A 25,703-nucleotide genomic window follows, 5' to 3' on the forward strand; every position below is an offset into this window, starting at 1 on the left:
AGTGAGCTTCATACATGCATGCAAATATATATCTCTACCAATCCCATTCAAACCACGCGGTCATACATGTCCTCCCTATGGACCCCATTCGGTCAAACCCTTAGCGCGTTTATAGCTCAGATTTCTTACATAAAAAATAAAGAATAAAAAAATAAAAATAAAAATAAAAACCCTGCTTCCTATTATATAGACTCAACACCTTTAATTCCCACCACCACCACCACCACCTTGACCCAAGACCCAAACCATTGTTTCCATTTCTCTTCTTATTTGCATCACATGGAAGTGATCATCATGGAAAACAATGGCACCAGAGTCGGGTTGTTGGCCACACTACCTAGTGTCACCATTCCACAAGCTCTGGTTAACAATGGTTTCCATTTATACTAAAATGAAGAAGCTTGCAAATGATGATCCTAGGAGATTACTTCACTCTTTGAAAGTTGGCATTGCTCTCACTTTAGTCTCCACATTATACTATGTCACTCCCATCTTCAAGGGCTTCGGTTCTTCAACTATTTGGGCTGTGCTCACCGTCGTACTCGTCATGGAGTTCACTGTCGGTAAGTGTGTACATATATATATATATAACTAGTTTTCTTTATGAATATATATTGATGCATGCTTTCATTGATTCAGGTGGGACACTAACAAAGGGTTTAAACAGAGCAATGGCAACACTACTTGCAGTGGCTTCAGGATTTGGTGCTCATCATGTTGCCATTCTCACTGGAGGCAAAGGAGAAATCATCCTTCTTGGCATATTTATCTTCCTAATTGGTAAGCTTAATTTTAATTTCATATATCATAAATAAAATATATATTAATGCAATTTGGTCAATTAATGACTTTTTGTATTCGTTCATGCATGCAGCTGTAGTGGCAACGTTCTTGAGATTCATCCCAGTAATCAAAGCTAGATATGACTATGGAGTGTTGATATTTATGTTGACATTTAGTTTAGTGGCTGTATCAAGCTTTAGAAATCATGAAACCTTCATGCTAGCTTACAAGAGGCTTGTGACCATTGCCATTGGAGTTGCGGTTGCTCTTCTTGTTTCAGTCTTGGTGTTCCCAATATGGGCTGGAGAAGACCTTCACTTGCTCACTGCTACAAACTTGGAGAGACTTGCTGGCTTTCTAGAAGGTATATAACATAACATACATGCAAGCTTTAATTAATTAATTAAACTATTAATTACAAATTCTGGAACATGAGTCATGGACCACAAAATAATGTTTTCAACGTCACACACTGGTCCTAGCTACTATATAATAACAAAACTAAAGATTGGAATGTTACTGAAATGATGTTTACCATCAACATGACATGGATATGAAGACAACTTAACAACTAACATATTGTTTTTGACCTATAAAATACTTCATTGAGAAGCACACATCGCTTTATTAATTACTTTTGATTACTTAATTAACTTCAGGCTGCTTTTCATTAGATATGGACTATTTTTATTTATATATATAATGAATGAATAATTCTTGTATTTATAGGATTTGGAGCTGAGTATTTTGGAGAGAAGGTGAAACATGATAAGATAAAGAGCAAAGCTCTTCTACAAACTTACAAGAGTGTGCTAAATACAAAAGCCACTGAAGATTCACTGGTGAGCAAATCAAACCATAAACCATCAAGAACTAGACTTTGACAACAATAAAACTAAATGTTGATTCCATGGGCAATTTCTCTATACAGGCCAATCTTGGGAGATGGGAGCCTCGCCATGGCCGTTTCCAGTTTCGCCATCCATGGAAACAATACCAAAAGATCGGCTCTCTATGCCGAAGATGCGCTTATCTAGTTGAAGCTCTTCGTTCATACATCATAAGATCAGAAAGCCAGGTATATATATATATATATTCATACATGATCTATCATCTAAATAAGTACAAACTTGATGCTCATATATAAACACACACATATGAACATGTAGGCTGCCAGTGAGTTGGAAAAAAACACAAGGATAAGAGATGCGTGTATGGAGATAAGCAAGGAATCAAGGAGAACAATGAAAGTGCTGGCATCATCAGTGAAAACAATGACAAAGTTCTCAGTTAGTAAAAAACACATGACTGCAGCTGCAGAGGCTGTGAAAAGTTTGAAGATGTCTCTGTCAGAAGAAGGATTACTGCTCAGAGAAGCGTTACACATAGCCACCATTGTCTCATTGTTGCTTGAGATTGTGAGTTGTGCTCAAGATATCGAAGTTGCTATTGAAGAGCTTGCAAAGCTTGCTGGCTTTGAGATCAGCTCAGATCAAGGGAATGATGGATTAAAAGAGAAGGAGAAATCAGTGAGTGATCATATTGAGCTAGAAGGAATATCCATTGTTGTGCTCGAATAAAAAGATGAAGGGTTAATAGGATGGTGGTTTTTATTTTCCCCCCTCAAGAGATTTTGGTTTTGTTTTTGTGTAATAATTTTCTCAATGAGAAACACAACAATTTGTTGATTTGGGTCCATCTCATATGGTACCTATTGACCCCATAATTATCAAAGTCAATTAGAATTAAAAAATTAATTTTTTTTTTAAAAAAAAGAAACGTTTCTTTTTCAGGTGATGTGTATACGCTGCAAAATTGAAGAATGTAGCGAGAGAGAGAGAAAGAGAGAGAGACGTTTCTTTTTCAGGTGATTTGTATACGCTGCAAAATTGAAGAATGTAGTGAGAGAGAGAGATTTGTAAATTTTATCAATGGTCATTTGATGCAGATCATGATGGCATTTAAGCCTCTTAACAAGTTTTACATATCTACCAATTTTAATTTTTAGATTTGTTTCTAAACCCATTTTTTTTAAATTATAGTTTTGAGAAAAAAATTTATTGTGAATCCTTCTGTGTAATACTGTTGTTTACATTGCTATTTGTTGAAGTTGACTAAAGCTATTGAATGTAGCATGGGCTAAAGATGTGATATAATATAAGGGATGGTCAGCATTTTGAGACCATGTTCAAGATCTACAATGGCATGCATGTACGAGAATGACTCAAGTATCCAAGGAATGGCAGATAGATTAAGGATGTAAGGCTATACAAGTGATGGTGTGATTGTTGTGCTTGTACTATGTAGTACTTGCATTATGTGGTCCTTTTCTTTATCATTTTGGAGTATATGTATGGTCTGGTCTTTTGGTTAATGTTTAAGAAAAGAAGTTATGTTGCTCTGAACTCTGAGTTTATACAGACTGTGAAAACTCATTCATTTTGACTATTATTTCTTCTCTTCGAACAGTGGTATCAGAGTTTATGCTCTACTTCCTCTCTTCCTGATTATTTTTCACATTTCACACCCTCTTGAACAAGCTTTCGTTGATGGCTTCAAACGGACTCCCACCTCTGTAGGTGTTTGATGGCAAAGGTTATCGTCAATGGAGTATCATGATGATGACTCTTTTTCGAGCTTAAGATGTAATATTCGCATATTTGCTTTGACCGTTTGACTGGAGAAAACTTTGGAAAGGTTGAAGAAGTTGAGCCCCATCTTTTGTCTTTACCATCCATGAGCTTTGGATCCGTTTGAAGTGTTATTGGAGTCTTCTTTAAAATCAGCTTAACCTTCTCTTGAGACTGATTTAAGAAGCTCTATTCTAAGTTTTCTGGTGTATGAAGAAGCTTGTGAATTTCTGCTTTTTAGGTGAGTCCGGCTCTACATCTTCAAGTTTTCCTCTAAGTAAAATTCCCTTGTCATTTTGCCTTTAGTTCTTGGGCTTGGCATGATAAATCCTTATTATTGAGTATTTGATGAAGAAACACCATGCTTCATGCTTGTTTGGAGTATTTTTCTTGTGTTGTTTGGTTGGTGTATCATGAGATGGTTGAGAGAAAACTTTTGCATTGGTTTAAATATCCTTATATCTAAGTGTATGTCTTCTCTAAAATTTCCTTTTTGTAATCCTTGAAATTCTGAATAAAATCCTTGTTAATTGCTTATATTTAAAGGCCTTGTTTTAATGCTACCTTTCTTTGAAATTCTTGGAGTTTTGCACTTGCACATCAAGTGTTTGTGTTAATGTCTAAGTGAGTTGTTTATTATTCCCTGTTTTATTTGTTGATGTTGACTCTGACTGGATTTGAAATATGAGGACTTGCCCCGGTAGGGCCTGGCATTGTTGGATGCGATCGGTCTGTCAGCGGGCCCGACTTTGGGGCTAGGGCGTGACACAAGATCTTTGGAACCTTGTTGAAAAAGGAGTCCCGGAAAATGACGACGAAGAAAAGACGAAGGAGAACACAGAAAAGAGACGCTAAGGCTCTCTACTTGATTCAATAAGCAAGGAATCGATCTCTGTTCTCACGCATTGAAACTGCTAGTTCCTCCAAGGAGGCTTGGGATAAACTGAAAAGGATGTATCAAGGTGATTCCAATACATGGCGGTGAAGCTTTCAGTCCTTGCGACAAGGTTTTGAGAACATGCGCATCAAGAGCGATGAGAGTGTTCAAGATTATGTCATCCTGGTTGGGGAACTGGTGAATCAGATGAAATCTCTCAACGACACAATCTCTGAAGAGATGGTGGTGGGAAAAATCCTAAGAAGCATGGGAGCCAAGTTCAATCACGTGGTGACAGCCATTGAGGAGTCATGTGATATCACCAAACTCATGGTAGATGAGCTCACTGCATGAAGCCTAGTTGATCAATTAGTCTGAACATGTTGATGACGGGGCTATTTAAATTTTCAGAGTTTAGAGACACCAAAAGTGAGAGATTTGGTAACCAGGCTCCCATCCATTGGTCATGCTAATACCTGCTACATGTGTACCCTCGGGAAGCATGCACATGCCCCATTCGCTAGAGGAGGATCGCGGAGGGCTAATGAGCACTGCAGCGAGTGCATATGGACCTTTGCGGACCGATGCACATGGAGTCCCTATACGGCAACAAATACTTCTTCTTATTAGTGGATGACCTTTCCCGAATGACTTGGAGTTATTTTCTTAGGTTAAAGAGTCAAGCATTTGAAATGTTTGTAAAATTTCAAATGATGGTGGAAAGGCAAACAGAGAATAAAATTAAAATCATCTGTTCCAACAGGGGAGGCGAATTCGTATCACGCGAGTTTAGTGAGCATTGGGAGAAGCAGGGAATCCAGCGCGAGTTAACTCTGTCGTATACACCATAGCACAACAGCACCGTCGAGAAGAAAAACCGTGTTATGGTGGAGAAGGTACGTTGTCTTTTGAAGCACAGTAGGATGCCGTTTTCTTTCTGGGCAGAGGCTGCTGCATAGTAGTGTATCTGATCATCTCGCCATTATATACTAGGGTGAAATCGAACATCTACCATCTAAGGGTGTTCGGGTGTATAGGATTTGCTCATGTTTCATCACAATAGAGAATAAAGCTTAAAGACAAGTTTGAAAGGTGTATCTTCATTGACTACTATTCAGAAACCAAAGCATACAAGTTGCTTAATCAAATATCAAGCAAAATACTAGTCGTGATGTGGTGTTTAAAGAAGATGAGAACTGGTTTTGGGATAGTATGCCTAATAATTCAAATGTGTATGCCTAGGAAGATCCATTCATAGACGGACAAGATGTAGTTCAGGACACTGATGTAGCTGTTGTCTCAAACTCAGAAAACGAAGCACACCTACCAACAAATCAAGACTGGTCAACATAATCAACTTCAACAACAGAACTCAATCAACAAACTATAATTGCATATAATGAGCCACTAGATGATGACAACCCACCAAGGAAGACTCGACAGATAAGTGATATATATAATAATTTTTCATTTGAATTAAGTGTAATTGATTCAATTTTTAATGAGGAAACTGTCAAGTTTGAGGAATGGCAGGAGGCAATGGCTGATGAAATGTGCTCAATTCAACGCAATGAGACTTGGGAAATGGTGGATCGTCCAACTGACAAAAAGGTCATTGGATTCAAGTGGGGTTTTAAGACAAAATTTCAAGCAAATGGAGAAGTTCTGAAGCTCAAGGCAAGAATTGTCGCGAAGGGTAATGCGGCACATCAACTTGGAGTTGATGTTGAAGACGTCTTTGCACCAATTGCACGTATGGAGACAGTGCGGTTCTTGTTCACATTGGCAACTCAAAGAGGGTGGTGCCTATATCATCTTGACATAAAATCAACATTTCTCAATGGAGAAATCGCTGAAGAGGTGTTTGTAGAACAACCAGTGGGATTTGAGATAGAAAGCCAAAAAACACATGGTGTATAAACTCTACAAAGCATTGTATGGGTTAAAGCAGGCCCCTAGGGCTTGGTATAGTAGAATTGACAAGTTATTTTGTGATGCAGGGATTCAAAAAAAGTGTTAATGAGCACACATTCTATAAGAATACTGAAGATAATGGAAAGGTTCTCTTGGTGTGCATCTATGTTGATGACATTGTGTGTCTAAGTTCATTAACTGATTTGATCACCAAGTTCAAGTTTGAAATGAAGGAGTTTGATATGTCTGATCTTGGTATGCTAAGTTATTTTCTTGGGATTGAAGTGTTACAAGATGAGAAAGGAGTATTTTTAACACAAAGGAAGTACACCTTAGATCTGTTGAGAAGGTTTAATATGATTAATTGTAAAGCTTCTCCAACACCAATGTGCATGAATGAGAGATTCCAATGTGATGATGAATGATGGTTCTACAGACACTAATGGTCAAAAAATACAGAATTCTTATTGGTGGATTAATTTACTTAACACACACTCGGCCATATATCTCATTCATTGTGGGAGTTTTATCTAGGTACATGAATAAGCCAACTAAAATCCAATCTGGTGTAGCCAAGAGAGTTCTCAGATATCTCACTAGAACAATGGGATTTGGCTCAATTATACATCTACAAATGAGTACAGGTTTGTGGATTTCTCTAACAGCGATTGGGGGAGCATGATGGATGATAGGAAGAGCACCATAGGTGTTGTTTGTAGTTAGGAAATAAGCGCAATCACATGGATGTCAAAGAGGGAGGAAGTAATTGCTCTCTCTACAACTGAGGCCGAATATATATCAATGTTTTCAGCAGCTTGTCAATGCCTATGGCTTAGAAAAATCATGGAAGACTGTGATTTGGATACAAGAAAACCAACTATCATTTGGTGTGATAACAAGTCAGTGATTGCCATTATGAAGAATCCTCAACACCATGGACGGACAAAGCACATAGACATCAAGTTTCACTTCATTCGAAGTATGATCAGTGAGGGGACAATAGTTGTGAAGCACTTACAGAGGAGCAACAAGCTAACATACTTACCAAGGCATTGACAATAAAGAAACATGTTTTGATGAGAAGGCTGTTACGTGTTTGTGACCTTTAGTCAAGGGGGGATTTGTTAGAGTTAACTGAAGCTATTGAATGAAGCATGGGCTGAAGATGTGGTGTAATGTAAGGGATGCTCAGCATCTTGGGACCATGTTTAAGATTTACAATGGTAGTGCACGTATGAGAATTCTCTCATGCACTTAAGTATCCAGGGAATAACAGATGGATTAAGGATGTAAGGCTGTACAAGTGATGTTGTGATTGTTGTGATTGTTGTGCTTGTATTATGTAGTAGTTGCATTATGTTTTCCTTTTCTTTATCATTTTTGGATTATATTTATGTTATGGTCTTTTGGCTAATGTTTAAAAAAAAAAAGTTATGCTGCTCTGAACTCTAAGTTTATACAGACTGTGAAAATTCATTCATTTTGACTACTACTTCTTCTCTTCGAACACTATTGTCTAAGTGTTTTAGGTAAAATTTTATATTCCTATTATTTTCATAGTGAAGATTATTTACATAGAAAAATTTTCTTATGATTTTTCTCATTTAGATTTTTCACATTAAATTTTGGTGTCATGTGCTTGTGTTGGGCCTTAATAATTTCATTGTAAAGTAACAATTTATATGTCTTCCTCTTCTCAACACAATTTTCTTTTTTAAAAAATAGATAAATAATTAAATTTAATTTAGGTTAAATAATAAAAATTATGCTACAATAATTAAAATTATCTCATCCGCTACTTGACCTACAATGAAACCCTAATGCAACATCTCAAAGGTGGTTTGAATTCATTAGTATAATTACTATAATGACCACCGCTATATAAAGTGTTTGAAAAATCTAGACATGGCCACAGTTCAAGGACCAATAGTTCTGGTTCCTGAACTAGAACCGAACTGGCTAGGTAAGGTTAGGTTTGGGTTCGGTTCCGATTTCAGTGGTTCGATTCCATGGTTCCGGTTTGATGTTCATACAGTTCAAATTGAATTTTAATTTCTTGTTAAAGTAAATAATCCAATATTTTAAATTAGAATAAACACAAAAAAATACAAAAAATAATTTAATACAATATTTTATAAAAAAAAAGTATTAATTAAAAACAATATTTTGTAATAAAAGTACAATAGGAGAAGAAATAAAAAAATAAAGTGCTTGAACTTAATTATTTGAAGTTGCATAATGCATATGTAATTTGGTTTAACTGGTCAAACCTAATCAATTGCTAATGGCTCATATCACAACCAATTGAACCTAGAACCCTAGCCATATGGCCTATATCTATATGGCCCTATATCACAAATAAGTCTGTCCAAGTCTAACCAAAATTACTGAATAAGTGAATAACCAACATGTAATATTGTAACTTGGTTGAACCATTGATTGAACCGCCTATTCAACTGCCGGTTCAACGGTTTTCAAATTCTGAAACTGTAACCAAATTTTATATGAATGTTCAGGTTCCAGTTTTAGGACAATTACGGTTCTGCCGGTTCCAGCCCGGTTCCACGGTTTTCATTCAAAATGACCACGTCTAGAAAAATCTAAGATCCAAATCTTACATGAGCTTTATCCATATTTTTTTTTCTAAAAATTTAATTTTGACTTTTTACAATAATTTGCACTAGACATAGGTGATTAAGGCTTGTGCCTAAGACCCCATGATTTCTTGGGGATCACAATTTATGATTTTTTCCCAATAACAATAAGCCAAAACACGGCTAGTTTTTATAGGTTTTTTTATTATACTTAAAGTTTTTTATTTATGATTATTTTATTTATAAAATTATATTAGTAAATATTTTGACAGTTTTTTTAATTTAAAACTCATCTTATTTGATAGATTTATAAATAATATTAAATACCATAAATTATATCATATCATCCCGTTGTTGCCCATAAATTTTTGAGGCTATATTGTTTAATTGATTTATATAATAATATCAAATTACTATCTTATCCGATCACCACGTTTGTGACCATAATTTCTATTATCTAAATTTATTATTTAATAAAAATAATTTTATTTATGACCCCATTTTATTATTATTTAATAAAAATAATAATTTTATCCGATCACCCTATTTTTTAAATGAGTAATGCTATATAGCACTATATAGTCACACGAATTGGGCACACTACTCACATGGCCCACTTCATCTCTCTCCTACTCAGCATTTCATTTTAATGTTAATGTTATAGAAGAAAGAGTAACTACTTATTGGCCCACTTCATCTCTCTTCTACTCAGCCCTAATTCCTCTTCTTCTCTGTTTCATCACCACGCTCCTCCACCATCGAACCCGTTGCCGATCACCCGCCCGTCACCACGGTCCTCATCTTCGCACCATCGTCGGACCCGTCGCCGGTCACCCACCCGATCACCACGATCCTCATCTTCACCATATCATCGAAACTCGTCACCAGTCACCTACCCGTCACCCGCTCGTCACCCACAAGCCTGCAGACCTTCTTTTTCTTCGAAGAAGGAAACGATCTTCATCTTCTTCTTTGATGATTCTAGGGTTTGTAGTTGTCATCTTGGTTTTCGATTTGGATCTTGATTCTTGGATTACTCTCATGCTGGTTCTCTTGAATCTCTTAAGGTGTTGTAGGGTTTAAGATATTACTTCTTCGATTTGGATCTTGATTCTTGGATTCCTTTCATGCATTTGTTGTTGTTTTTGGATGATTAATATGTGTCATATTCTACTTGGTGATACAATTAACTAGAGTCACAGAATCTTGCAAATTGTGAACAAATTAGTGACATGTTTTTATGAAATGGTTTATTTCTGAGAATATGGAAATCAAATCTTGAACCTAAGCAACATGATCAAAGCTGGATTAGAGTTTCAAGTAATAGAAACCTAAGGAACTTGACCTAGGCTGGATTGAAGTTTCAAAGTGATAGTGTCATCCATGCCTATGCAAAAGCAACTTGTAAATCAGATCTGTGTCCTTTAGGGTGCTTGAAACCCAATGGAATGTTGATGGAGATCAACAATAATTTAGTTTTTTTTGTTTTTGCATTAATGATCTTGAAATGTTGTGTGCACATCAAGTCCTTTCATTCTTGGTATCTATTTGTTGGTGGTTTTGTTAGGTGGGTGGTGGTGATCTTCCTGATGACACTGTGTTGACTTGTTCTCACGGCTTAGAAAGGTGGGCTTATTACATTCTTTGTCTGGCTTCCTATCCGTCATTAGGTCCTCACATTATGTGTAAGAATGTGATTTCATTTTCCATGTTTCTACTTTCTGGAGTTGATGAGACTCCTCTAACTTGTGCCACTTTCTGTCTTTATTTGTTGCCATGTTTCTAAGTTGTGATGCATTTGCATCAACATTAAAGGGCTCTCCAAACAGTGTTACAGTTGCGAGAACCCGAATTGAAGGAGGTGCAAAGGCTGTTTGGACTAGTGGAAGCCTGGTGCTTCAAAGTATACGAGCCATCTATGCTCGCTAAAGCATCTTCTTCTGGTTCGAAGTTGGGGAAATGATTGTTGCCTAATGATAGCCCTTGTGTATGTAATGTTGTACTTTGAGTTCCTCATCATCTGATTTGTATGTCATTTAAGCATTAGTGCTTTTCCAATTGAATCAACTTCGACAAACGAATATATTTGCTTGTTTGAAGCTGTCTCATTTGACTTTCAGTGCTTTATTGTGCATTCATAGTGAAAATTGATTTAACTTATTATATTTTCTAATACCATGATCTCATGTATATGCTCTGTCAACTGATGTTATTTGATAAAACAAGGCAGGGAAATTGGATGATAAAGACTCATCACAAGTAATTTCAAAGGGATATTTTGTAATACGAAATTTCTTTGATGCGGCGGAGTTGATATGCTATTATAAATAAGTTGCTCCAAGAAGAATTAAATAAAAGGTGTTGTAAATATCGAAAAGCATAAGCAAACTGAGATAATTTTACCATAGTATATACCCCTCCATCAACAAGAACCACAGGGGTGACATTCATAATGTCTCAAAGGATTCAACCCCTCAATCCTCAACAAGAAAAATCTCAATTTTCCAATCCTGTACTAATAGAAAACACAATTAGATTAGCAGTACATATAAAATCCCAATCTTGAATACATTTCCAAGGTCAAAAACCTTAATCATCCACCAAGAACTAAGAAAAAACAAACAAAACATAGAAACCCCAATAGACCTAAAAATGAGACAAAATAAAAATCCAATTTCAAGAACATCAAGAATTCACCAATAATTCCTGCCCTATATTAATCCATTTCCCCGTTAAATAAGGCTTTCATTACATTGCTAGCTGACCATGTTCATTCACATTTTCACAGAATTGAAGGAAAGATCACTGCAAACTCAACATGACTGAATGCATATTACCACCATCAAAACATAAATATGCATTATAACAACAACCTTTAAGTTAACAAAACCACACATCACCCACATAAAAATCATCTATTAAGCTTCACAAAAACATACAAAAACTACATAAAAGTCATCCATTAAGTTTGACAAAACCATACAACACCTACGTAGAACTCATCCATTAAACATAGAACACATTGTTGAGCTCTGGTCACCTTAGGTCTGTATTCCCCTGTTGATAAATTTAAAAGAATTAGACAGTCAACTTGATTAAGAAAATTTATGTCATAGTTAAATAAATCAATAGAAAGGAATAATTGGAATACCATAAAGAAGACATTGGATTCTTGTGTGAATGACTGAATGCCCGAATTTAGCGAAATGAAGCTATTGAAAGTTGAAAGAGAGTTTGAATTTACCTAAAAGGGAAAAGTATACTCCAATATGTTTAAAAAAAAACTATAGAACACAATTTCCAAATATAAATTTCAAATATCTAGTCATTACCATGCTTTCCTGTGTGCAAATTTCGGCTTGTTTGTCATGTTGAGTTTGAGTATTTTCCTTTGATTGAGCTTTTTGAAAGAATTAATAGTAATGTTAAGGAAAACAATAATTGTGATATTAAGAAAAATTTTTATAGGATATAACTACCTTTTTTTCTTATTTCTAATGATCATTTCTTCTACTTTAGACTTCTTTCTCTTTGATGGCGGTCAGCCTTTGCTCCGTACTTTTAGAGGACTTCAAAATTTTACACTTGAACTTGTGCTTCGGCGTTGCTCATTATCTTCTTCTAAAGACATTGCATATAGAACTTCATTAGAATGACTCTCATAATAATGTGCATTGTCCATCAACTTTTCTATTGCTTCATCCAAGTATTTCATCAGAAAATTATATCTCTCCACAAAGGTGGCCCCAATTTCAACAGCTTTAGAAAAATGAGAACTCATCTATTGTATCGCACATTTTCCTCACTAGTTCGCGGGTTATCATAGCAATTCACTAGTTCACGGGATTTCTTTCACATTCTTCTCAATCAAAACCTTGCAAATGTGTCTGCAAAGAATTCCTCTAAACTCAAATAAATTACATGAGCATTTAATATCAAGTTTTGTTTCATTGTGATACACATTGAATAGCACTTGCCTTCTGACTTTGCCTTCTTTTCCCCTGAAAATATCTGTCACTTGGAATGTACATATTTGCCCTATCTGATCTGATAAGTGTAAGATTACAATACAACATTCCCCGTAACTCATCTTGAAACAACTTAAAGATTTCATTTGTATAGACTTCTTGTAGTTGCTTCTCAAAATAACAATCAGTTAGCATTGGAAAACTTGACTTCAAAGATGCAAAATCAGCCTTTGTTTATTTTTCAATGTTACTTTTCAACGCATTATCATATTGCTCCACAAATTGTTTCAATGACATTGTTGGACTAACATATCCCATCAAAAAAAGCATTGATGCTTTCACTTCTTTGAGTTATGGACATCCCCGCCCAAAAATGCCTCTCACATATACAGGAGCCCATCTATGCCGAATTTTATATAAATAATTCATCCATTCATTTTTTTCAACATTATAGTCCTTTACCATCATCAACCAAATGTCTTCAAATTTTTTAATATCAACTGCTTCGTAAATGATACTTTTTAAAATTTTCTTTATTGCTTTACATTCAGTCAGTCCACCAAGCTTCTTGGGAACCTTCTTCATAATGTGTCAAAGATATAGATGATGATGAGAATTTGGAATAACCACTCTAATTGCTCCTTGGATGGTCATGTATTGATCTGTAATGATGGCTTTGGGGGCTTTACCTGACAGGCATTCTAGCCAAGTTTTGAACAACCATATGTAAGTTTCAGTATCTTCTTTTGATAATAAACCGCATCCAAACAAGATCGTTTGCCCGTGGTGATTCACACCAACAAATGGAGCAAAAGGCATATCATACTTATTCGTTAAGTATGTCGTGTCGAAGGAGATAACATCACCGAAGGCTTCATAAGCAGCTCTGGAACTTGCATCTACCCAAAACACGTTTTCTCAAGCGACCTTCCTCATCCATATCAATGAGATGAAAAAAATTAGAATTTCTCTGTTGCATGCGCAAGAAATAATTTGCAAGTGCATCAACATCCCCAACTCTTAGTTTGAACTACCTTGCTTTTGCAATGTAGTTCCGACAGTCCTTCTCGGTTTGTGTCAGATTTTCATATCCCCCACTTTCAACAGCTAAAGAATGAAAATTTTGCTTAAATTTATGCATGCTTGATCATTTACTTCAAACCTTCTCCTCACATTTGCATCTATTTTTCTTATTGTACTTTTGGAAACGAGATTTATGTGGACTCAGTGCATGATTATACTCCAAAATGACACTAGAAATAGTAAAGCATCCATCATTGCCAACAATCACATTAATCTTGGCTTGACAATTTGTTTTGGTGGATAACCTTGGATTGAAAGAATTTTTTGCTGTTGATATCCTTTTCCCACTTTTTACACATGCAAGTGTATAGTATTTCAACTTTCCATCATCACCTGACCTTGTACAATTTTTTGTAATACCAAACCCTTCTTGCCGAGCATACTCAATATAGAAGTTGTAAACTTCTTGTTCGGAATTAAGTACCATACCGGTTGTTGGCACAATCTTCTTAGGCAATGAATCCTCTAGTTGTGTTAATTGCTCTTTCTCTTTGTTCAATGTTTCTACACCAAAAGATCCAGCCATGGTTACGTTCATGGCCCGTTCAGAATAACCAATGTCTAAATCTTCCATATTTTCCTTGTTGGAATCTATAATGATAGATAAATACAAGTGAGTGCAAACACAACTTTCACGCACAAAATTCAGCAATGGTAATGATCATTGAGGCAAAACATTACAATTAAGTGTTTGCTTAAAAAAAGTAAATAAAATTACAATGAAATGAAAATCATAGCGAAGCATTGAATGGCTGGCAGGCTAGCCTAAAATTCAGCTAAATTTACGTTGCTTTCTTTCCAGTCTATATAGCTTCAATTGAGGGAAAGATGTAGGCATTGAATGGTAATGTGACTATTCCCACAAAGATGCATATATTGTTCACTTTTGGAAAAAGTATCCAGTTAATAAATATGATGATGACTTCCCTTTGTCATCAATTTAATGATCTTGTATCGTGTCCTTTACTTTTCAATTAATTTTGGTTGTTAGTTTTCATTAAGAATGGGAAAGAGTTTCTAAGAGCTTCTTTCAAAGATCAACATTAATAATCACTCACTCAGCATGTAATTTACTACTAACTATATATAATGCATGCTAAGAATAATAGCTCTTTGATTTTTTTACTGTTTTCTGAGCACATGCTCAACAAAAAGTTCAGTGAGACCAAGACTCTTCACATCCTTAATTCATGGTTCCTACAAAGTTTTGCATGATAAATAAAGGAAACAAGCACATGCTTTTGGTTCATAAAACTCAAGAAACCAAATTTCAAACATCATTCACACATATCAAATCTCAAACCTGATATGTGTGAAAAAGAAGGTCTGCAGGCTTATGGGTGACGGGCGGGTGACCGGCGACCGACGACGAGTTCGATGATACGACGAAGATGAGGATTGTGGTGATGGGTGGGTGACCGGCGATGGGTCCGACGATGGTGCGAAGATGAGGACCGTGGTGACGGGCGGGTGACCAACGACAGGTTCGATGATGGAGGAGCGTGATGATGAAGCAGAGAAGAAGAGGAATTAGGGCTGAGTAGAAGAGAAGATGAAGTAGGCCAGTAAGTAGTTACTCTTTCTTCTATAACATTAACATTAAAATAAAATGCTGAGTAGGAGAGAGATGAAGTGGGCCATGTGAATAGTGTGCCCAATTCGTGTGACTATGTAGTGCTATATAACATTACTTTTTTTAAAATTGCAACTTGATATTCTTAATAAACACCTTTGTATATATATATATATATATAAGTTTTATTTCATCCATCACCTAGATTTGTTCTCTCATTTTTTTTAATTTTTTAAAATTTATTTCACTATTACAAAAAATAATGAATAAATTATAAATTATTTTAGTGATAATTATTTATTAGTCCTTGCAACTTTTCAAATATTCCCTGTAGTCCCTCTGATATTTCAATTTCTTTTGCAGTCTTTTCTTTTTCAGTTTACTTATTTTTCATTCCCTGCATTAGTTTATTTTATTTAAAAATCCAATTTTGACCCGCTTACAAAATATATTTTTTTCGTTTATTAATTATATTTTTTATTTAACATTGTGTGTTTGTATGTAACTACAACGTTTTAGTTTAATATTTGTTGTTGATATTTAAAATTTCTGATGGTATTTCTGACAAAAAATATTAAAAAATAGGCTATCATATGATGTCAGAAAAAAAAAAAGATTTTTTTGAGAATGTGAAATGATCCATGAATTTTTTTATAAAGTGACAAAATTAGAGAGATGGATTTTTTTATTAAGTGACAAAATTAGAGAGATGATATAAACAATTTCTCATTATTTTATCAAGAACACCATAAAACAGTAGTCAGCCTTCTACATGAACAGGTTTCACCGAACGTTACCACAAAACCCAACAATGGCGTCAAAGGCCGAGTCATCATCGACATCATCTTCGTCTCAGCGCCGAGACATGATTCACGTCTTCTGGCACGAAGGCATGCTCGCTCACAACACCGGCACCGGCGTCTTCGACTCCGGCATAGATCCAGGCTTCCTCGACGTCCTCGACAAGCACCCAGAAAACGCCGACCGGGTCCGCAACTTAGTCTCCATCCTCCGCAAAGGCCCCATCTCCCCCTTCATTTCCTGGCACTCCGGCCGATCCGCAACCCTTTCGGAGCTCCAACTCTTCCACACTGCAGGTTCATTTCACTCTTTATATATGCTCTCTTGCTCTCTTTCTCTCTCTCTCTCTGTGTGACATTTCGTCGAACACCTCATGAGCACTAGGGTTTAACGTACAATAACAGAGTACATAGAGGAACTAGAGAAAGCCAATGAAGCCGGAGGGAAAGAGCTCTGCGCTGGCACATTCCTAAACCCCGGATCATGGGACGCGGCACTCATCGCCGCTGGAACCACCATATCGGCAATTAAACAAATACTTGATGGGCATGCGAAGCTCGCCTACGCGCTCGTTCGCCCACCGGGTCACCACGCGCAACCTTCTCAGGCTGATGGCTACTGCTTCTTGAACAACGCCGGCGTCGCAATTCAGGTCGCTAGAAACTCCGGTTGTCAAAAAGTTGCTGTAATCGACATTGATGTGCACTATGGGAATGGCACGGCGCAAGGGTTTTATAGTTGCAGTGAAGTTCTCACTATCTCTGTGCACATGAATCATGGTTCATGGGGCAAGTCTCATCCACAGAGTGGAACTGTGGATGAACTTGGTGAAGGTGATGGCTTTGGATATAATCTCAATGTACCTTTACCTAATGGCACTGGAGATGAGGGCTATGCTTATGCTATGGATCAGCTTGTCGTTCCGGCTTTGCATAAATTCAATCCCTCTTTAATTGTTCTTGTTCTCGGCCAAGATTCTAGCGCGGTGAGTACTACTCACTTTTTTTAATTTTAGAAGATTATCACTGATATGTGCTCAAAAATAAGAGTACTACTCACTTTTTATTTTACAATTCGTGTATCCGTTATCGTTGTCATTTGATATGTGTTCGAGAATAAGATTCTAGTGTGGTGAGTATCACTCACTCCTTTATTTTAGAATTCGTGTCTCCATTATACTTATCATTGATATTATGTGTTCAAAAATAAGATTCTAGTGATGTATCACTCACTCTTTCGTTTAGAATTCATGCCTCCGCTATCATTGTCATTGATATGTGTTGGAAAATAAAATTCTAGTGTGGTGAGTATCACTCACTCTTTATTTTAGAATTTGTGTCGCCATTATACTTATCATTGATATTTGTTCGAAATTAAGATTCTAGTGTAGTATCACTCATTCTTTATTTTAGAATTCGTGTAGACATTATAATTGTCATTGATATGTGTTCGATAATAAGATTTTAGTGTAGTGAGTAACTCACTCTATATTTTAGAATTCGTGTAGCCATTATAATTGTCATTGATATGTGTTCGAAAATAAGATTCTAGTGAGTGAAACTCACTCTTTATTTTAGAATTCGTGTAGCCATTATAATTGTCATTAATATGTGTTAGAAAATGAGATTCTAGTGGAGTGAGTTCTACACTATTTATTTTAGAATTTGTGTCGCTGTTATCATTGTCACTTATATGTGTTTGAAAATTTTATGGTTTGGTTTCAGTTTGATCCGAATGGAAGACAATGTTTGACAATGGAAGGGTATAGGAGCATTGGACGGAACATTCGGCGTCTTGCTAATAAGTTTGCAGATGGAAAAGTGTTGATTGTGCAGGAAGGAGGATATCATGTGACTTATTCTGCTTATTGTTTGCATGCAACTTTGGAAGGGGTTCTTGATCTTGAGGATGCTTTGCTTGATGATCCGGTTGCTTATTATCCTGAAGATAGTGCTTATTCTATGAAGGTTGTTGATGCTATTCAGAGGTATTGGAAAGACAATGTTCCCTTCATGAAGGAGTCCTGAGGCTTTAGATGCATTTTGTGGGGCTGCTATATCTGACTATGTTTTCTTTTGTATTTGTGTTTTGATTTTGTTTATGTTGGTGGGTGATTGTATTAAGTTATTAAGATTTGCAAATATGATAAATGAAACTAAAAATTGTTTTTATTTAGTTATGTTTATTTTACCAAGATGATATTCAAAAATCATGAGTCACAACTCTCAATGCATAGTTGAATTGTTAATAAAATAGATGTATATGGTGGTTTGCGCACATTGTTAAAAAAAAAAGTTGGTGATTTATTTTTGGACAATGAAGTTAGGTGATTTATACCTAAAATTATAGAAACTTTAATTTAATTGTCTACTATGGCATAAATTTTAAATGAATTAATGATTTTGCTTATGCTAAATAAATAAGAGTTAATATAGTTAACAGTTGTTTTTTTAAAATTTTGAAGATAACCACTTATCTTCGAAACCAAAAAAAATAATTGTTTCTATCATACAAAGCTACGAAACTACATGGTTTTTGTTTTATTGAAATTTTTTTTTTACAAAAAAATATCTAGACATTTTTATCCAAGTTTCCATATATTTCTTCTCATCTAAAATTTCCTCCATTATTTAAAAATACATTAATTTTAATATCTAAATTCAAATCGTTAAATCTCCTAATGCAATTACCAATAATATGTATTTACAAATACATATACTTTTTGTGTTATATATAACTCAAAAGCAACAGGATTTACTATTATCTTTCATTGAACATATTATTTGCTGTTATGATTTGAATCTTTGGAGGAATATAATTTATGATTTGATCTAATCAATTTTATGTAGCCTAGAAAAATACTATTTTCTCCTTGAAATCTCCACCGACACTCCTACATGAAAAATTTGTTCTTTTGGGTGGTGGCTCTTCATACTTCACTTATTTTTCTGTTTATATATTTGACCCTACATTTGGGGTATGGCCTTCATTTCAATTTCAGAATAATCATTGGCTTAAAGAAAAGATAGTGTCTCTCCAGAAATGTAGCCAGACCTTTGCTTGAATCATCACCGCCAACTACTTTAAATATGATTTAAACCCTAACATCCTCCTCCTTATTTTACTATTTAAATTAACCTTTTTAGCTTTTTTAGCTATAAGCTCTTTCAAACAATTTTTCATTTTTTAACAAAAAAAAAAAATCCCAAAATTTAAAGTCTCGCAAGCAAAAGTAATTTCTGAGTTAGATCTCTCTATCATTTTCGCAATGATGATGATACCAGATATCCTTTGAAACCAGCTTTTCAGAAAAGTCCTTGCTCTTATAAAACTATTTTTTTTAGTTGGTTTACATTGGATAATAAAATTTAGACTCTGAATAACCTTTCTAAGAGAAATTGTAATAACCTACTTACTGGAATATGTGTATTTTGCCATGTTTCCATAAAAATTATAGACAATTTGCTTTTGAATTGCTTTTCACTATTTGAATATAAAACTGCTTTAGGTACATATTTAGATTTTTCAAAAATAGGTCTACTTGGAGACTAAATTGGATTCCCATATTAGATAGCTCTTTATTGGGACAATATTGGCATATCTTTTATGTATCCATCTATATTTGGTAGCTTCATATATTTTGGTAATTGATTATATTTTATAGCTATATATATTTAGTAATTACATACATTTAGGCATAATTGTATAAGAATACATAAACACACATTGGATAGCCTAATGGTATGATATCAAAGTGTAAGGGGGAGGTCATGGGTTCAAATCTCTTCCCTAACAGTAATGTTCCCCCCGTACTGTTCATACATTGTTCATCCGGGATTCTTATACTATTCTCATACTCGTATCATATACATCGTACATCCCGGGATTCTAAGATCTGCTTTAGTAGGCGACTTATCGTCTATTATTCAAAAATCTTTCTCAATATTTATTCTTCTCACTCCTCACTCTAACTCTCTCTTTCGGTACAATTCATTTGAGAAAAAAGAAATCATATTTTTAATAATCGTTAGAATCCACCTCAATTTGTTCTCCTTAATTTTTGATCATATGTTACTTCTGAAGTTATTTGTAGCTTTTAATTAGAAAAGGACTAAAATAGAGGCTTCTATTTATATCCTCAAATGTGGGCTCCACTTCATTGATTCTTTTTCAAGTGTGGGTTGAGTCTGCTAGTACAACTATGGACATGGTCAAAAAAGCATGATGCTCTCTTGCTTAAGTTATCACAAAAGGATGATCTCCAAGCTTAATTGTTTTTGGAAATTTGTTTTTGATAGAAAACCTGTGTAGATAATGAATAAGCTTTAAAACATGTTGGTGAACGCTATTCTAAAAAGCTTGAACGCTCTTCTGGAAAGTCTTATTTGCCCTTTCGTCTTTTGAGATTATTGTAGACTTCAATCCCCAATAACTTTAGTGAATAAAAAGTATTTTTTTGGCTTTTTTCACCAAACACATCAGTGAAGTCAAACTAAGATTGAGGAAAAAATAGATATTGATCTTCTGTTTATTTTAAAAAACATAAAATAGTTGTTTGTTATGTATTAAAACTAATCATTTTTTTCAAAAAATATAACTTTTTAAAATATTTAAACTATTTTATTCATTAATATCTTTTTAAACAATAACTATATCAGATGTACTCTTTTTATAAATGATATATTTAAAAATATTTTATAATTATATAAGAGATTAAGATTTAAATAACATAATAATAATAATATTTTTTCAATAAATTTGTGATTTATCCACCATATTTAAAATAATAATAATAATAATAATAATAATTTTTTTTTTAATTAGTCTCCTAATCACCCTAGCGATCATGGTCCCTTCTTGTATCATTTTTAATTTTTTAGTTAATTCTGATTTGAATGTGAGATTTTGTATTTGTTGTCTTTTTTTAATATAATTTGTGGCTTATATTTTAAATCATTTATTTTATAATTTTACACTTAATGAAGAATACGGTGCAGTGGACGCAAGCTATGTTGCTTTATGCGTGATTTCTTGAGAGAGTGGATCTTTGGATTTATGCTGATTGAATTTTTTTATAATTTAAAAAAATTTAAAAAAAATTAAAATCTTCCACTCACGTTTTTCTTAATCATCACTATAATATATATATATTATTGAAATATCAACGATGTATTATTGTAAGTGAGTAGCTCAACTTTTGAACAATCTCAATCATAATTATTTATATTATATAATTTCTTTTTTTTATAATTAGATAATATTTTAAAATTAAATTTGTATGTAAATAATAAAGTTTGTGATATCCCAACTTCCAAAACTCAAAAAATAAAATAAAATAAAGTTAAATTAAAACACAAAAAAAATATGAGCTCAAATTAATAAGCAATATGGTTGGGAGATGCGTCAGTAACTTAGCCGTTAAGTCTAGTCTTAAAACAATGAAAGAAAATCATATCACACCTCATGTGGGCATTTTCGTCATTTCAACATCTCCTCCATCTGTTCAATTTTCCTTTTTTTTCTTTCTTCCCCCTTTCCCTCTTTCTCGGCGGCCGCGAGATCGAAATCAAGATTCGTGCTCGCGGTGATGGGGCTTCTGTCGAACAGGTCTTGCCTTTTCCCCTGATTCCATCGTTCTGTCTTTGATTTGATGAAAAAGATCAAATTTTTCTTTGTTTTTGGAGTAGAATGAATGGTAGAATGATGTTATTGGTTGCTATTGGATTGATTTGTTCTCTTTGTTTTTGGGTGGTTACTTGTTGATGGATGTGAAGGATTGGGAGAGAGAGCTTGAAGGCAGGGGATCACATCTACTCTTGGCGCACTGCTTATGTTTATGCTCATCATGGTCTGTTTTTTTTTTCCATTTTATTAGTGAATTTCCATTTGGTTTTCCTTTTTTTTTTGGTAATCTTTTGATAAATGTTTACATGTTTATTTGAAGTACTAGATTCTTTCACTCACATGCACAAACATAAACATAAACACAAGATATTGGATTTCTTTGGATATTGAAATTTTTTATGAAACTTTATGGTTAAAACTTCAAAATGGCTTTTTTTTTTTTTTAATTATTATTATTGTTCATTATTCTGAATGGTCATGATCATTGTTTGTTTAATGGGTTAGAAGGTAGTAGAGTTATATTGAAACTCAATGGTGGAATTGAGTGAACTCTTATGCAGTCATTGTTGAGAATTATCTTTGAATTTTTCTCAAGGACATGTGGAATGAGTGAGACTGTTGTGATCAACTAATAAGGGTATTTTGAAGCATTTGAAGCAAGAATAATTGTTAGATGTGTTGCTTGTTTGATTCATGATAATTAAAGTAGGCATGCATGGGGTCATGACGTTAGTTTAAATTATGGGAATGAAGCATTTTTTTTTTACATAATTCTCTCTACTGTTATCAAAACAACGCTGCAAGACTGCATATAAAGGTGAAGGAAGGCGTTTTAGAAAATAAGAAAAATTTTTGAATCCTCAGGTTGTGTTCGGTAAATGGACAAGCCGATTGGAAAATTTAATGAATATGGTTTATCAACTCCTTTCAAAAAAGTATAAGCTGAGAAAATTAAAAGTTTGATGTGGTTGGTGATAATATTATCTGATGGTACTATAACTATATAAAAAATCTTTTGGGTTTATATACTCCTCTTTTAGAGGTCAACTAAAATATTTTATAAAAGATCAAATCTATCTCTCTCATAAGGGGAAAGAAAAGAGGAAGTGAATGGGAAAATCGATATTTTTTTATAGAATTTTAAGTTTATTTTTAATCATAAGTATATTGATATAGACAAATGGAGGTCTTTCATGGGTCCCTCTCTTTCCCTCTTTCGTAGAGATATAACAACTAGAAGCCTTTTGTGGGGGTATACAAGGAAATGTGTTCATGAGGGTAACAAACGATTTTCCTTTCAAAAACAACATTGTTTGTAAATATAGATAAGAGAAATTGGATAAAAGGAAGAGTATGCTTAAGCAAAATAGAAGATAAATGTGGAGTATAAGCTTTATACTTGAAATGTAGATGAAGGTGAATAATTCTTTATTATTATTATTATTATTATTGTTTTTTTTTTTGTTTGAAACAATAACAGTTTATCCATCTTTACCCTGGGATACCCAAGGTTGATCATGATAGCTATCCTTTCACTTATCACTATGCTAGTATGCTTAAAGGGTTGTTTGGCAACTAATTCATGAATTACCCTACATTAATCCATTTGCCAAAGTGTTTATGATTATGAGAGAGCATGTTTAGTAAAAACTTTGAGAAGGTGTTATCAAATGAGGCTTAATCCTCTCTGAGATATCTTGTTGTAATAACTCTTCAACTTCAAAGAATGTGCTGTGTTGAACATTATATATTTCTACTTCCTGTCTTCTCTATGTATAATATGTCGAGCAACTATGCATACTTGTAATGGTTGTCAAAGCATTAGAAAGTTTAGTTTGTAAGATTTCTCATATATGATAGAGTTCCTAGTTTGTCTTTGGCTATTGACTTTGTATATCATTGTCGCTGAACAGGTATTTATGTGGGTGATAACAAAGTGATCCACTTCACTAGAGGGCGTGGCCAAGAAGTAGGCACGGGCACTGTTCTCGACCTCATCCTTATAAGCTCTGCTCCTACTCAAAGGTCGGAACCCTGCCCAAACTGCACTTCCCAATCTGATGAATCTAGTGGAGTTGTTTGCTCTTGCCTCGACTGTTTTCTTGCTGGTGGTGTTCTATATCGCTTTGAGTATGGAGTGAGCCCCGCCCTATTCCTTGCCAAAGCCCGTGGTGGCACATGCACACTTGCAGTCACAGACCCAAATGAAATTGTGGTGCACCGAGCAACTCATTTACTCACTAATGGCTTCCGATGCTACAATGTTTTCAAGAGCAACTGTGAGGATTTTGCCATTTACTGCAAAACCGGTCTTCTTGTGGTGGAGCAAGGCATTATTGGGCAGAGCGGTCAGACAATATCAATTGTCGGCGGCCCCCTTGCAGCTGTTCTTTCAACACCATTCAGGCTTCTTACGACTAATGTCTATGGCATTGCTGTAACTGCTGTTGGAGTCTACTGCGCCAGCCGTTATGTTGCTGATATCGGCAACAGGAGGGATGTCATAAAATTGACGGTGGAAGATCTGACCGCAGGTTTGGCTGCCGGCAGGGTGCAGTTGGTCGAGCAAAACAGTAATCATCAACTTGTACCTGCAATGCGTCCCTAGCTATGCCCGATGCATGTTTATGACTTTTCGGTTGTATCTGACCTTCCGGCAGTAACAATGATAATAAATAATAACAATATGCATTTATTTGATCAGTATACATTTTTTGGTCGAAAATTAGAGGACTTTGCAATCTGGAATTGTCAAAGCCAGATGAGTTGGTTTTCTGTTAAACTTGGATCACATTTGTGTGATATTGATTTCTCAATCTGGAAACAAGAATTGAAAGCTCATTTTCTCCTTCTGTGACCAGTTGGCAGATTAAGACTTGTTAAAACTTAATGTCTTGTCTTGAATCAAAGTTTGATTGCATGCCTGACAAGCCAACTACCTTTAGTGACAGTCATGTTAATTGCACATCAAACTTTCAGTATTAGTAAGCCAACATTAGTTCTTCCAAGTGGTAATGATTTAGAGCACTCAAATATATAAATAATTTTAAATTTAAATTTTTATGTATAAAAAAAACATATGTTGAAAGATGTCTACATTTTATAAAATTTTCTGTATCTCGCTCCAATCCAGATTAATTTAGAGCTCCTGATTTTCAAAAATAACTCAGTCAAAGATTAAAAGGAAATTTCAATATTAGTTTTGTGCTGCACACTTTGATGTCCAACAAAAGTTTGATACACTTTGAATAACAAAATTTCTTTATTTGAACTTCTAGATGCTGAGATGGAAAAACAAGGACAAAAGACATTGAGTTTCTAATTTCTATTTTATTATTATTGTACAGAGACTTAAGTTCATCATTTATATTCAACAGAAAAAAAAATAATAATGTAATGAAGATGCATAAGTTAAAACATCTGCACCGTCCCACTCATATCATTCAATATATTAAAAAGGAAAATGAAATTGAAGTCAAGGTTGAAAATGCTGGGTGGTTAGCATGATGTGGATGTACAAAGGATAATTTGTAATCCTGCCATTTTCTCTGATTTTTTTATAAGTGAAATCATGTTGGATCATGGTTTGCAGGCACCATAAACTTTCACCATGTGGACGAGAATACATCACCAAGAAAAAAAAAATGTTTAAAAAAAAAAGGAAGAAAAGGGACCCCATGTCATGTGGCAGTGGAATTCAATGGTAATTGTGATAAAATGCATTGTTTGGGGGAGTAAACACACAAAAGTTTTACATTTTCTATTGGATTTAGTTATCTTGATAACATTAATTATGAATATAAAAACCATGAGTTAAAGAGTTTATGGTTGAGTGAATAACTAAATATTTAACAT

The 25,703-nt window shown here is 34.5% G+C and overlaps 4 protein-coding genes across 5 annotated transcripts; all 4 read left to right on the forward strand.

The window, feature by feature from the left end:
- The first annotated feature begins 370 nt into the window (after positions 1 to 370).
- On the forward strand, positions 371 to 2,363 carry LOC120253893 (aluminum-activated malate transporter 1-like). The gene is made up of 6 exons (XM_039262097.1): positions 371 to 563; positions 640 to 780; positions 875 to 1,147; positions 1,513 to 1,625; positions 1,715 to 1,861; positions 1,953 to 2,363. The coding sequence occupies exons 1-6, from the start codon at positions 371 to 373 to the stop codon at positions 2,361 to 2,363; spliced, it is 1,278 nt and encodes a 425-aa protein (XP_039118031.1).
- A 5,746-nt stretch (positions 2,364 to 8,109) lies between these two features.
- LOC120253894 lies at positions 8,110 to 10,892 on the forward strand. Its single transcript, XM_039262098.1, has 5 exons — positions 8,110 to 8,167; positions 8,721 to 8,763; positions 9,463 to 9,784; positions 10,366 to 10,483; positions 10,586 to 10,892. Exons 1-5 carry the CDS (start codon positions 8,110 to 8,112, stop codon positions 10,609 to 10,611), a joined length of 567 nt encoding a protein of 188 aa, XP_039118032.1. The 3' UTR covers positions 10,612 to 10,892.
- Positions 10,893 to 15,349: 4,457 nt separating this feature from the next.
- LOC120253891 (histone deacetylase 8) lies at positions 15,350 to 18,398 on the forward strand. 2 transcript variants are annotated; one of them, XM_039262094.1, is made up of 4 exons: positions 15,350 to 15,414; positions 16,203 to 16,519; positions 16,628 to 17,208; positions 17,948 to 18,398. In XM_039262094.1, exons 2-4 carry the CDS (start codon positions 16,234 to 16,236, stop codon positions 18,248 to 18,250), a joined length of 1,170 nt encoding a protein of 389 aa, XP_039118028.1. In that variant the 5' UTR covers positions 15,350 to 15,414; positions 16,203 to 16,233; the 3' UTR covers positions 18,251 to 18,398. The 2 variants fall into 2 exon arrangements, with proteins under 2 accessions (XP_039118028.1, XP_039118027.1); XM_039262093.1 differs by lacking the exon at positions 15,350 to 15,414 and having other exon boundaries at positions 16,139 to 16,519.
- Positions 18,399 to 21,697: 3,299 nt separating this feature from the next.
- LOC120253888 lies at positions 21,698 to 24,554 on the forward strand. Its single transcript, XM_039262092.1, has 3 exons — positions 21,698 to 21,830; positions 21,998 to 22,071; positions 23,762 to 24,554. Exons 1-3 carry the CDS (start codon positions 21,811 to 21,813, stop codon positions 24,454 to 24,456), a joined length of 789 nt encoding a protein of 262 aa, XP_039118026.1. The 5' UTR covers positions 21,698 to 21,810; the 3' UTR covers positions 24,457 to 24,554.
- The last annotated feature ends 1,149 nt before the right edge of the window (positions 24,555 to 25,703 follow it).

The sequence above is a fragment of the Dioscorea cayenensis genome, unplaced genomic scaffold (assembly GCF_009730915.1).
Source record: "Dioscorea cayenensis subsp. rotundata cultivar TDr96_F1 unplaced genomic scaffold, TDr96_F1_v2_PseudoChromosome.rev07_lg8_w22 25.fasta BLBR01000237.1, whole genome shotgun sequence".
NCBI classification, from domain to species: domain Eukaryota; kingdom Viridiplantae; phylum Streptophyta; class Magnoliopsida; order Dioscoreales; family Dioscoreaceae; genus Dioscorea; species Dioscorea cayenensis.